Source organism: Felis catus, chromosome B3 (genome assembly GCF_018350175.1).
Source record: "Felis catus isolate Fca126 chromosome B3, F.catus_Fca126_mat1.0, whole genome shotgun sequence".
Classification (NCBI taxonomy): domain Eukaryota; kingdom Metazoa; phylum Chordata; class Mammalia; order Carnivora; family Felidae; genus Felis; species Felis catus.
Window position 1 is genome coordinate 58123617 of NC_058373.1, and position 12792 is coordinate 58136408.

A 12792-nucleotide genomic window follows, 5' to 3' on the forward strand; every position below is an offset into this window, starting at 1 on the left:
TGATTAAGGATCATTGCTTTGAAGGAAATTTTACATGTACATAAGAGAATCTAATGAAATCTACAGACCCAATCCTGGGAAACACGTACAAAATTCCACAAGGGATTTATGAGAGTTCATGTCCCCTCCAAAGGCCATCCACAGAAGTCCACGGACTCACGGGTTACACAAATTTAAATTTAAATATCTATATATTTTTGAGAGGGCAGTGGGGGACAGGACAGAGAGAGAGAGAGAGGGAGGGAGACAGAGAGACAGAGAGAGAGAATCCAAAGCAGGTTCCATGCTGTCAGTACAGAGTGGGGCTCAAACCCACGAACCGTGAGATCATGACCTGAGCCAAAATCAAGAGTTAGATGCTTAACTTACTGAGCCACCCAGGTGGCCCCAGGTTAAAAAAAATTTTTAAACCTGACCTAAAATATCCTATTAGCTAGAAATTTTCATTATTTACAGGCGATTCATGCAGGGATCCTTATGAAGCACTTCCTACCAAATTACTAAAATGTGTAGTTATTATTTCTATTCTCAGATAGTGAATAACTTTATGAAGTTGGGTTGTTTCACCCAGACTCTTTTCACAACACTTTCTATCACCTTTCTGAAAAGGATTCCATGAGTGGACCACTCATTCTGTGATACAATCTACAGAGAACATTAACAGAAAGATGACAGGAGGGGAAAGCAAAGGAGTGAAATGTTTAAAATAAGAAACATAAAGGGAGGTATACAGTGCTGTGAACAAAACGGTGCTGGATAAATGACATGGGATAGTTCAGAGACTTTTTTTTTTTTATTAAATGTGTAAAAAGTAGTCCTCATTGGACAAGTTCAAAATCAGACAAATGTACAAGGGTGTATAACTGGCATATTTATAAACTGTACCCACTCAAAAACTCACTGCAGACACAATCCATATTACATTCAATGTCTGCATCTTTACATATTACCTACTGCAAAGTAAATACAAAATTAACTCTCATCATTTTAGTTCAGTACATACGTGATACAGTTCAAAACAAAGGCAATTTTTTTCAACCAAACAACCAACCCAAGTACCAATTCATTATACTGTGCAAAAATACAGCAAGACTACTAGAAGGATTCCATTTAGGTTTAGTCAGTAAGATATGTTTCTATGCTACTGAAATACAGCTCAAGTGTTAGATTGTAATTACCAACCTAACAGTACTTTTGATTTACAACTGACCTAAAAATAGTGGTTGCTAATATATGTCCTTGACATTTAAAAAAAAAAACTTCAAATCTTAAATACAATTCTAAAAGTATATGTGCCTTGTCACTCATTCAATAAACATGATTTATTTTAACATAGGTCACAAAAGTTCAATTAATTAACCAGAATTCTATATCTATTTCCTGCCTGCTATCTATTTCAGTCTTAAATCTGACTTTCTATCAAAAGCAGTTCAGAATTTATTTCATAAGATTAATCCCAAGAGTTATTGGGTAGCTTTTAAGCTATTTCATTTCTTATAAATATAAATCACTAGACATTCTAGACCAGTGGTTCCCCGCATCAGAATTATGTGGGAGCTCTTCAAAATTTGCATGGACCCCACCTCAGAACTAACGAGTAAGAATCTTCCAGAATGTCTGTTTTAAGTTCCCAGGTGACAGTGGCATACAGTCTAGTGTGGGAACCTCTGACCTAGACCACTGGACCAGTGGTCTCAACTTTTAAGGTACATCAGAATCGTGTGGGGAAACTTAAAAAAAAAAAAAAAAAGACAAAATAAACAAACAGATTTGCTTCAGCAGATTGAGAGCGGTGTCCAGGAACCAGCATTTAATGCAGCTGGCCCATAAAACACTCTGAGAAACAGTGCACAGCCTTTACAGAGGAGTTCATTCAGCAATCTAAGTGACATTGTCCCACAAGCGCTAATGAATCCTGCCCTAGGCAGTTTTAGCTAGTGTTTGAGGACAAATGTAGCCTTTTAAAATAAAATGTATTTATATTCTTAATATAAGGTCAAAGTCAAGTAAATTGTGAGATCATAATTCATTCATCAAAGAAGGGAACAGCTTTCCCAAAACTGTAAACCTTCAAACAGACCAGTTTTTAGCAATCAGCTTAAATCTAATGCCCTCTCCATCATTAATTAGCCTGATATGAGATCAGAGGTAGTGATTCCAGCTTACCAAAATGTAACAGAGACTATAAAAGACACACATTCTAAGCATACACCTTTATAGGTTCTGTAGAGTCTCTATGTAATATAGATTAGAGACCAGTTGGATATTAAATAATACTAAAACAATTAATAATATACTCTCAATTTTAGAAAATGAAACTTCCTAATATTTCCTCACATAAGTTCCTACTGAAACTACTGAGGGGGAAAATCTAGCAAATACTAAAGGTATCATGCTGTCTCTTGTGAAGAAGCTATTTGCTAATTTTCCACCATTCTTGTCATTATCTATAACATGGGTAGTGGGTAAAGATATCATTCTACTTTAAGAACTTTTTTTAAAGCACAGAAAAAGTAACTACATGTAAGGCCACACAGCAAATCAGTGGATGGACAGAGCTAGCGATGAGAACTTCCATTTGGAAAGCTGGACTCGTATCTTATCAATCTGGCAACTGTATCTCAGTGTGTGATGACTCTTACTAAGTATTCGAAATATTTCAGCATATTTGTGTGTGTGACAGCTCTACCAGCCTTGCCAAACTTTAGAAGTAGAGAGAATCGACTCTGAACGCAGAGAATACGTAAAAACTAAAGAGCAACAACGCTAGGAAGCAGACAGAGCATACAGTTAGCAGAATCTATCTGGAATCTTGCCCATCTGTCCGACGTCTAAGACGCTATTATTTCCCGTTATGCATTTCTCCATCGTGTTCTTCACAAAGGCTTACACCACCTCTTCTCCACGGGCACATGTGCTTAAACGGTTGGCATTTCTTCTGAACCAAGCAACGATAAAGCAATTACCAAAAACCAGCACTATATTGCCAGAAAGGCAAGTCATAAAAGAAATGGAATCTTTTCAATCCACACTTCTCAAGAAGCTAAAAAATACTAGTTTTTAATCACTTAGAGTCTAGACTATTAAAGCAACCAAACCATTTTCCCGTTGATAAATGATGCAAAGCCAAAGTAAGGAATTTAAAAATGATGCAAAACAGAAGTTGAAAAATTACATTCAAAGACTCAAAGCGAGCGACATTTTGTCCTCTACTTGGGGCAAAAAGCTCCTTGATGGCGGAAATGAAGATCCGGAGACAGCACTCCCGGGAAAAGGACTGCAAACGTGAGCCGGGCCGATGGTGTAAGGCACTACCTTCACTCCAGCCCACACCTGGGCTGCCCTGCATGCAAGTAACGGGGGGCAGGGGGAGGAAGAACACAGACACACTCAGCTTCTCAGGTCCTCTTCGCTGGTTTGGCGGTTAACTGCTTTTCTCTTTCAAATTCCTTCTCCCGTTGCTGCTCCCTTTCCAACTCTTCTTTTTGCCTCTTCTGTTGCAGTTTAAGTGCTCTTTTCTGTGTCAAAAAAAATTTTAAACCAAGAGAACAATCAAAGCTTATCTGTTATGGCCTAATTTAAAAGTAGCAGTGCTTTGACTTGAGGTAATCCATAGGCATTACTGAGTTTCATATTTAACTTTTAAGCCTGTTCTGGGTAATTTAAGGTCCCCCTCAACACACACACAAAATTTAATTTCTTACTCCAAACTCTTACTGACTGAGAACTGCTGTGACAATGAAAATATGAGCTCCTCAGCCCAGCTATTAGTAGAAAAGCCCAGAGTGGGGTTCAAAAGAGTATGTTTTAAAGGAAAACAATGTACCATGAATTATGTTATTGCATATGGGTACATAAGAAGTCAGAAAATGAATACTTGAAAAAACAATTAAACCTCCACTTCTATAAAGAATGTGAAACAATTTTCAACTCACTTTTAACTTCGATGTCTTTTCATGAAGCATCAGCATCTCTTTTCTTATATTCACCAACTTGGCATGATAGTGTTTAGCTTCAGTGAACTAAATATGGAAAAGGAAATGAAAAGTCAAGTTCAAATAGGCTAAAGTTTTTTTAAAAGGGGGAAAAAAATAGACTGAAAGAGTAAGATGGATGAATAATAAATTACTGTTCACTCTGCCTAAATTGGCCACATTTTTTAAAGCCTTAATTATCTCCACATTTTCATTCCAAAATTCAAATTTTATTTAAGCTTTTAGTAGGTATTTGATAACACTTGATTCAGTTCAAACTGATTAAAAAAAAAGTTACTAAACATAAAATAGACATTTATATTGTGTACAGGTAACACTGTGCTTTAAAAACATGCAATATAATCCTAAACTTTTAGTAAGACTATCCAATAATGCTAGGAGTTTCATTTGAGAAAAAGTACAACACTCTACTGTCTTCACAAAGGAGAACAGGACAACTGAAGTGAAGTGTCCGCCCATCAGGAAAAACCAAGCTGTGGTCAGAGAATCCTGGGAGGGCTGTGGACAAATCTGGTCATGTTCCTGGGGCTTCTAAAGCGAGACCAAGCAGAACAACCTCTGTAAGGACACTTGTCTTCCCAAGCCATGGTATGTATAGACTTTTCCATCTCAGCCAGGGATGGGAGAGAAAGAAAAAAGCACCTCATTCTCAGGAGCCAAGGTTAACAGACAGAGACCAGGTAATAAGAGTGAGAGGAGTGTCAGTAGAGAAATTAGCAGCCTTCATGTATCTACAAGTAAAGTCTTAGTCTGATGAGCTCTAGAGCTTCCAGACCCTCTCCCTCTCTCTCTGGGCCTCAGAGTTTTCAGTTCCTGAATGATAATCGAACCACTTGGGCTGAGAGAGGAAAAAACAGGAAGACAGCTTCTGCCCCTTCAGACTGAAGCAACACTATTACATCTGCTTGGTTCATTCATTTATCATTCATTCACTCAGCAAATATTCGTTCTGTTGCAATATGAACTCAGTGGGGAAGACCCAAGTAGGTCAGTGTAGCCTTGTCCACCTCCTTCACAAGTCAGAAAACTTTGCATTTACTACCCCAGGCTTCTGCCTAATGCAAGAGAAAACAGACTTGTTTTTTATTATAATAAAGGGAAAAATTAATGAGCCACATTTGTCCAACAGAAAGCTCATTTTTTGACATTCATATAAAAGTCTACAAAATCATGCAAACCAAGCTACTGCTTCACATTGAGGTGAAGAGAAAGGTAGCCACAAGTTCCTTATTTTTGCCAATTCCCTGTTTCTTAAAATAAAGAGTAGCAGTTCCTCTCATCAAAAAACTATAAAGCTTCTGATGAAACTCAACTACTATCATATACACTTAAAGATATAAAGCGTCTATAAAGGATCCCCAAAGAGTCCATTTCAGTATTAATTTGTGATGGCATTATGAATGGGCCACACAATTAAACAAAATGCTGGTTTTAAAAAAGCCATGTAATTGATTAGGAAAGATGCACTTTCCTTAAGGGAAAATAGTACCCCAAAAGTTCCTTACTTTTAGTTCCCTTTTAGAAGTCTTTAACTATGAGCACATCTATTCCAGACTGTCACAAATAAGTTCCTTTTCCTACTATAGGCTCAACATCTGAAAGATAACAAGTCAAGACAACAGAAGTTCTAGTAAAGTAAATCAAGGTTTCCCATTAAAGGACAAATTCTAAAATTTAAAAATTAGAGAAAATGGGTGCCTGGGTGACTCAGTCAGTTAAGTGTCTGGCTCCTGGTTTTGGCTCAGGTCATGATCTCTCAGTTGTGGGTTCAAGCCTTGCATTGGGCTCCGTGCTGCTGGTGCAGAGCCTGCTTGGGATTCTCTCCCCCCACCCCCCGCCTCAAAATAAATAAATAAACTTTTTTAAAAAATGTTAAAAAAAAATTTAGAGGAAAAGATCCTAAACATACCTAACTACAACATCGCACAGGAAAAACCTAATTATTTCTAAGCCAAGATGTCATTAAGCTATGTCAACTCACATCATACTTACCAAAGCATTAATATCCAACATAGAATGGCATTCTTTAAATTTTGAAATCTCTTGTTCCAGTGTGTCTAGTAATACAACTTGGTTCTGTCTGAAACAAAAGCACATAGCCAAAATAAACCATACATACTGTTAAGTGCTGGTTCATTAAAAAGGAATCACATTTAGGACGCCCGGGTGGCTCAGTCGGTTAAGCATCCAACTTCGGCTCAGGTCATGATCTCACAGTTTGTGAGTTCGAGCCCCACGTTGTGCTCTGTGCTGACAGCGCGGAGCCTGGAGCCTGCTTCCAGTTCTATGTCTACCTCTCTCTTTGCCCCTCCCCTGCCCCTGCTCACACTATCTCTGTCTCTCTCTCTCTCTCTCTCTCTCAAAAATAAATAAACATTTAAAAAAAACTTTTTTTAAAGAGGAATCACATTTCATCTTGGTTAATGTCAAAAGTAAAAATTAAGTTGAGGGGCGCCTGGGTGGCTCAGTCGGTTAAGCATCCGTCTTCAGCTCAGGTCACGATCTTGCAGTCCGTGAGTTCGAGCCCCACGTCGGGCTCTGGGCTGATGGCTCAGAGCCTGGAGCCTGCTTGATTCTGTGCCTCCTTCGGCAGCAGCGAGCTTGAGCTTGAACTCCTGAAACGTGACATCGTGACCTGAACTGAAGTCTGATGCTCAACTGCCTGAGCCACCCAGGTGCTCTAGGGAGCCATGACTTTTTAGATTAGAGTTGGGGAAAATGCAGTACCAAGTTATACTAAATCAGAAGAGGGTAGTAAGAAGATGAAAAAACAGGACCAGGAATCACAAGATGCCCCACCAATAACCAGTTGTATAATCTTGGAAATTTATTTTCCTGGGCCTAAATGTCTTTATTTATAAAGTGGGAAGCTCACACCAGGTAACTTCTAAGGTTCCTCATGAAAATTCTGATTCAAATCCTTTTATTGAGGAATAGAAGCCAACTTTCCTGACGTCCCTCTCCGGATCAACCAATGCCAGGCTCACGGGATCAGAAACACTGAGGGGCCACTGAATTAAACATTAAAACAATTTTTTTAAGGTTTATTTATTTATTTTGAGAGAGACAGAGTGCACATGGGTGCACAAGCTGGAGAGGGACACAGAGAGAGAGAGAGAGAGAGAGAGAGAGAGAGAATCCCAAGCAGCTCCATGCTGTCAGCACAGAGCCCGACGCAGGGACTCAATCTCACAAACTGCGAGATCATGACCTGAGCTGACATCATGATGCTTAACTGACTGAGCCACCCAGGCGCCTCTAAACATTTTAAAGAATACTACAGGCAAAGCAAAATATGACGTGATTTGCTTGTGAAGCTATGCTAAACAGAGAACAATGATGAAAAAAATAGCAATGTAGAGAATGAAAAGCAGTTACAACATCTCCACCATCCAGCAGTAAGTTTGGCAAATCCCACAGGTCACAAGTTTGTCCCTTCAGCTCTGACTAGAGACCACAGAAAGTGAAATATAGAACAAATAAGAAGAAGCCAGCAAGTCAATGATCCCGCGTAAACAGGAAAGCAATGACACTGTTACAACTAGAAAACAGTAAAGAACAATCAATGAAACCAAAAGTTGGTTCTTCAAAAGATCAATAAAATGGATAAACCTCTGGCCAGGCTCACAAAGAAAAAGAGAGAGGACACAAATTACTAACATGACGTATAGAAGAGAAACCATCACTGACTCCATGGACATTAAAGGGACCATAAAAGAATACCTCCAACAACTCTGTCCACAAATTGATATCTCAGATGGAAATGACTAATTCCTTGAAAGACACAAACTTCCAAAACTCACACAAGGAGACACAGATCATCTAAGTAGGTCTACATTTGTTAAAGGAATTCAGTCAGTAAGTAATAACCTTCCAGAAATGAAAATGCCAGGACCAGATGGCTTCACACTTAATTTCTGCCAAATATTTAAGGAAGGAATTACACAAATTCTCCACAATAGTTTCCAGCAAAGCCAAGGCAGAGGGAGCACTTCCTAACTCATTCTACGAGGCCAACATTACGTGAAAACCAAAACCAGATAAAGATATTACAAGAAAGGAAAACCGTAGACCAGTATCTTTTTTTAAAGTAGGCTCTACATACAACACAGAACTCAAAGCAGGGCCTGAACTCACCACCCTGAGATAAAGACCTGAGCTGAGATCAAGAGTCAGACACTTAACTGACTGAGCCACCCAAGCATCTCTAGACCAGTATCTTTTATGAACAGAGATGGAAAAATCCTCCACAAAATATTAACAAAACAAATCCAACAATATATAAAAAGAATTATACACCACAATCAAATGAGATTTATTCCAAGTATTCAAAGCCAGTTCAACATTTGAAAATCAATCAGTGTGATCCAGCATATCAACTGACTAAAGAAGAAAAATCATTTGGTACTATTATATGATGTAGAAAAGACATTTGACAAAGTCCAACACCCATTCACGATTAAAAACTCTCAACAAACTAGAGAGAGGAACTTCCTCAACTTGATAAAGAACCTTAAAAAAAAAACTACAGCTAACATCACACTTGTGAGAAACTAGACGCTTTCCCTTTATGATCAGGAGTAAGGAGAAGATGTCTGTTCCCTATTCCTATTCAACATCGTACTGGAAGCTCTAGCTAATGTAATGAGACAAGAAAAGGAAATAAAATGTATACAGACTGGAAAGGAAGAAATAAAACTGTCTTTGTTCACAGATGATTGCCCATGTGGAAAATCCCAAAGAATCAACAAAATATGTGAGTATAGCAAGGTTTCAGGAGGATATCAGGTTAATGTATAAAAGTCAGCAGTGAATAATTTGAAAAATTAGAAAAATCAATACCTCACATGAAATACTTTGATATAAATCTAACAAAATATGTACAGGAGCTATAAGCAAAAACTATAAAACTCCAATGAAATAAATTTTAAAAGATCCAAGTAACAGATATTGCAAGTACATGGAATAAGAAACTCAATATTGTTATCCTCCCAATTCTTCCCAACTTGATCTATGGAATCTATGCAATCTCAATTTAAACCACACGAAGTTATTTTGGAGATATCAACAAACTGATTCTAAAATTCACATAGAAAGGCAAAGACCAAGAATAGCCAAAACACAATGAATAAGAACAAAGCTGGAAGACTTACACTATCCAATTTCAAGATTTACTGCAAAACTACAGAAATCAAAACAGCATGATATCAGTAAAACAGACACATCAGTGCAACAGTATAGAAAGCTCTTAAATAGATCCACACAAATACAGTCAACTCCTCTTTGACAAAAGAGCAAAGATAATGCAGTGGATTCAGGCTAGTCTTTTCAACAAATGTGAACGAACGACTGGACACTGACGTGCAAAGAAATTAACCTAAACAAAGATCTTACAATTTCATAACAATTAACTCAAAATGGACCATAGGTCTAAATATAAAAAGTAAAACCCTAAAACATCTAGAAGAAAACACAGGAGAAAATCTTAGGTGACCTTGATTCGGTGATGAATTTTTACATGAAATATCAAAATCATGATCCATGAAAAAAAAATTAAGTGGCTCAGTCTGGTTAAGTGTCTGAGTCTTGATTTAGGCTCAGGTTATGATCTCATGGTTTGTGGGATCAAGCCCCACGTCAGGCTCTGAGCTAACGGCACAGAGCCTGCTTGGGATATTCTCTCTCTCTCTCTCTCAAAAGAAATAAACATTAAAGAAACAAAACAAAACTTTAAGAGGCACCTGGGAGGTCCAGCCGGTTAAGTGTCCAACTTTGTTGTTTTTTTTTTTTATTTTTTTTTTTCAACGTTTATTTATTTTTGGGACAGAGAGAGACAGAGCATGAACGGGGGAGGGGCAGAGAGAGAGGGAGACACAGAATTGGAAACAGGCTCCAGGCTCTGAGCCATCAGCCCAGAGCCTGACGCGGGGCTCGAACTCCCGGACCGCGAGATCGTGACCTGGCTGAAGTCGGACGCTTAACCGACTGCGCCGCCCAGGCGCCCCAAGTGTCCAACTCTGGCTCAGGTCATGATCTCACAGTTCTTGAGTTCGAGCCGCATCATCGGCATCACGGCTGTCAGCCTGTCAGCGCAGAGCCCCCTTCAGATCCTATACCCCTCACTCTGCCCCTCCCCCACTACTGCTCTCTCAAAAATAAACAAACATAAAAAAAAAAAACTTTAAAAAAATTGGTAAGTCAGACTTTTAAAATTAAAAATTCTGCTCTGTAAAAGACACTCTTAAAAGTACGAAGACAAGCCACATGCTTGGAGAAAATATTTGTAAGACATATAAAGGATTTGTATCAAAGTATACAAAGAACACTTAAAACTCAACAGTAAGAAAATAAATAACCCAAGGCACCTGGGTGGGTCAGTCAGTTAAGCATTTGACTTCGGGTCAGGTCATGGCTCAGGTCATGGTCTCATGGTTCATGAGTTTGAGTCCTGAGTCAGGCTCTGCGCTGACAGCCAGGGCCTGCTTCTGATCCTCTGTCTCCCTGTCTCTGCCCCTCCCCAATGCACACGTACATGCACATCCTCTCTCTCTCTCTCTCAAAAAATAAACATTTTTATAAAAGAAAATAAACAACCCAGTTAAAAAATAGGCAAAAGAGGGGCGGCTGGGTGGCTCAGTCAGTTAAGTGTCCGACTCTTGATTTCGGCTCAGGTCGTGATCTCAGTTTGTGATATCAAGCCCAGTATCAGGCTCCATGCTGACATTGCAAAGCCTGCTTAGGATTCTTTCTCTTCCTCTCTCTCTCTGCCTCTCCCCACCTCAAAATAAATAAATAAACTTAAAAAAACAAAAAAACAGGCAAAAAATCTGAATAAACATTTATTGTATAAGCATGAATTTGCCTGATCTTTGTCCCAGGTTCCTGGCATGTCTGTTCTAAGACTTCTGTAATTTCTCAAGTGATAGAAGTATCTTCATTAGTCATGAACCCCTCTTCAAGCACACCAGAGTTTATGCTAATGAGGTGACATATGGTGGGCCCCTAGAGCTTCAGGATGGGGGCTGCTCATGCCAGAAAGATCAATCATGTGGTCACAGGGTTGGGGCTTTGAGCCATGTGATATCAGTCCATTCTCCAGAGAAGACAGGTTGTAGGAGGGGGGCTGGAGAGTGAGTTCAATTACATAGCCAATGATTCAATCAGTTGTGCTCACAGAGTGAAGCCCCAATAACAACTTTAAACACTGAGGCTCAGTAGAGCTTCCTGGTCGGTAAACACATCGATGTGCCAAGAGGTTAGCATGCCCTAATTTCACTAGAAGAAGCCACAGAAGCTCTGGGGTGGATATACTCCCACACCTTCCCCTATGTGTCTCTTCATTTGGCTGGTCCTGATCTGTATTCTTTATAATAAAATGGTAATTAGGGGCGCCTGCGTGGCTCAGTCAGTTGAGTGTACAACTCTCAATTTCGGCTCAAGTCATGATCCCATGGTCATAGGATTGAGTCCTGCATTGGGCTCTGCACTGAGTGTGGAACCTGCTTAAGATTCTCTTTCTCTCTCCCTCTGCCCCTCTCCCTGCTTGCACTCTCTCTCTCCCTAAAAAAAAAAAAAAAAAAAAAAAAAAAAGTAATAATAATAAAACAGTGTTTTCATGATCCATAAGTCTAGACACTCTAGAAAAAGGTTCCACAGAATATTTAGCTTCAATATCAGGTAGAAATGACTCGCCTTCCTTTCCCTTAAAGTTTTGTATCATCTGTAGTAAATGTGCTGGGAGTGACCAGGCAGTATCAATGCAGGATCTGGGGGATGATCCTCTGAGAAAAAAGCTACTTCCTTGGACGGTCCAAGTGTGGCCTATCTCAAAAGGAACGACACTAAGGCTACTTATGATTGTACCTTGCCAGAGACTTTTAGGGCCTAAATCCCAGACTCCCTCTTTTCTTTCTTTCCAGGTCGTTCTTAAAATGACAAATACATGTAAAAGAACATTCATAACCTTTCTTATATATAAAGTTAGTTTTGTTCCCGGTCTTCCCATTACTAGCTACAAAGTAAACTTAACTTGTATCTACCACAACCTCTTCCTTCACCTCTGTGGGCCTGTTTCTGTAACTTAAAGTGGCTTAATGAAAATTAAACTGTTTCACAACAGTCAGGATGCTTCACTCCATCCAGTACCCTTTCCCCTAAATCTTCATCAGCAGTGGGATTTGTAGACAGGGATGCAAGAGGCAGCTGCTTGAAAACACCTTTTTCCTTGCTCTGAAACGTGACTTTCCTTAACACTAAAGAGGTATAATAACTGCTTACTCATCATATTCCATTATTAATTCTACCACTACCTGTGTAATCGTTTTCGGTTTACTTAACATTTCTGAACCTCGGTTTCCTCAACTGTAAACAGGAATAATATTAATACTTCAAAAGCAGGTGTCAGGATCGAGATATGGTATATAAAGTGCCAGGCAAGTAGAACATATAGCAATAAACAGTAGCTGATGTTACTATCATCGTCGTCGTCGTCTAGGTGCCTCAGAAGATAAGAGGGGTTATTTAAAACACTAAATCTTAGGGGCACCTGGGTGGCTCAGCCGGCTAAGCTTCTGACTTCGGCTCAGGTCATGATCTCACAGTTTGTGAGTTCGAGGCCTGTGTCGGGCTCTAGAGCCTGCTCTGGATTCTGTGTCTCCCTCTCTCCTTCTCTGCTCCTCCCCTGCTTGGGCTCTATCTCTCTCAAAAATAAATAAACATTAAAAAAATTTTTTTTAATAAAAATAAATTAATTAATTAAATAAATAAAACACTAAATTTTAGGGGCACCTGGGTGGCT

The 12792-nt window shown here is 39.2% G+C and overlaps 1 protein-coding gene across 3 annotated transcripts in view; it reads right to left on the reverse strand.

Annotated features, from left to right (window-relative positions):
- Positions 1–774: 774 nt before the first annotated feature.
- The window catches only part of BLOC1S6 (biogenesis of lysosomal organelles complex 1 subunit 6), a 133986-nt gene continuing 121968 nt past the window's right edge, over positions 775–12792 (reverse strand). For all 3 annotated transcript variants that reach the window (XM_045059386.1, XM_045059385.1, XM_011282853.4), the window contains 3 exons: positions 5988–6075; positions 3936–4022; positions 775–3518 (listed from right to left, as the gene is read on the reverse strand). In XM_045059386.1, the coding sequence (XP_044915321.1) occupies positions 3399–3518; positions 3936–4022; positions 5988–6075 (295 nt within the window). In that variant the 3' untranslated portion in view covers positions 775–3398. The remainder of the gene's footprint in view (positions 3519–3935; positions 4023–5987; positions 6076–12792) is intronic.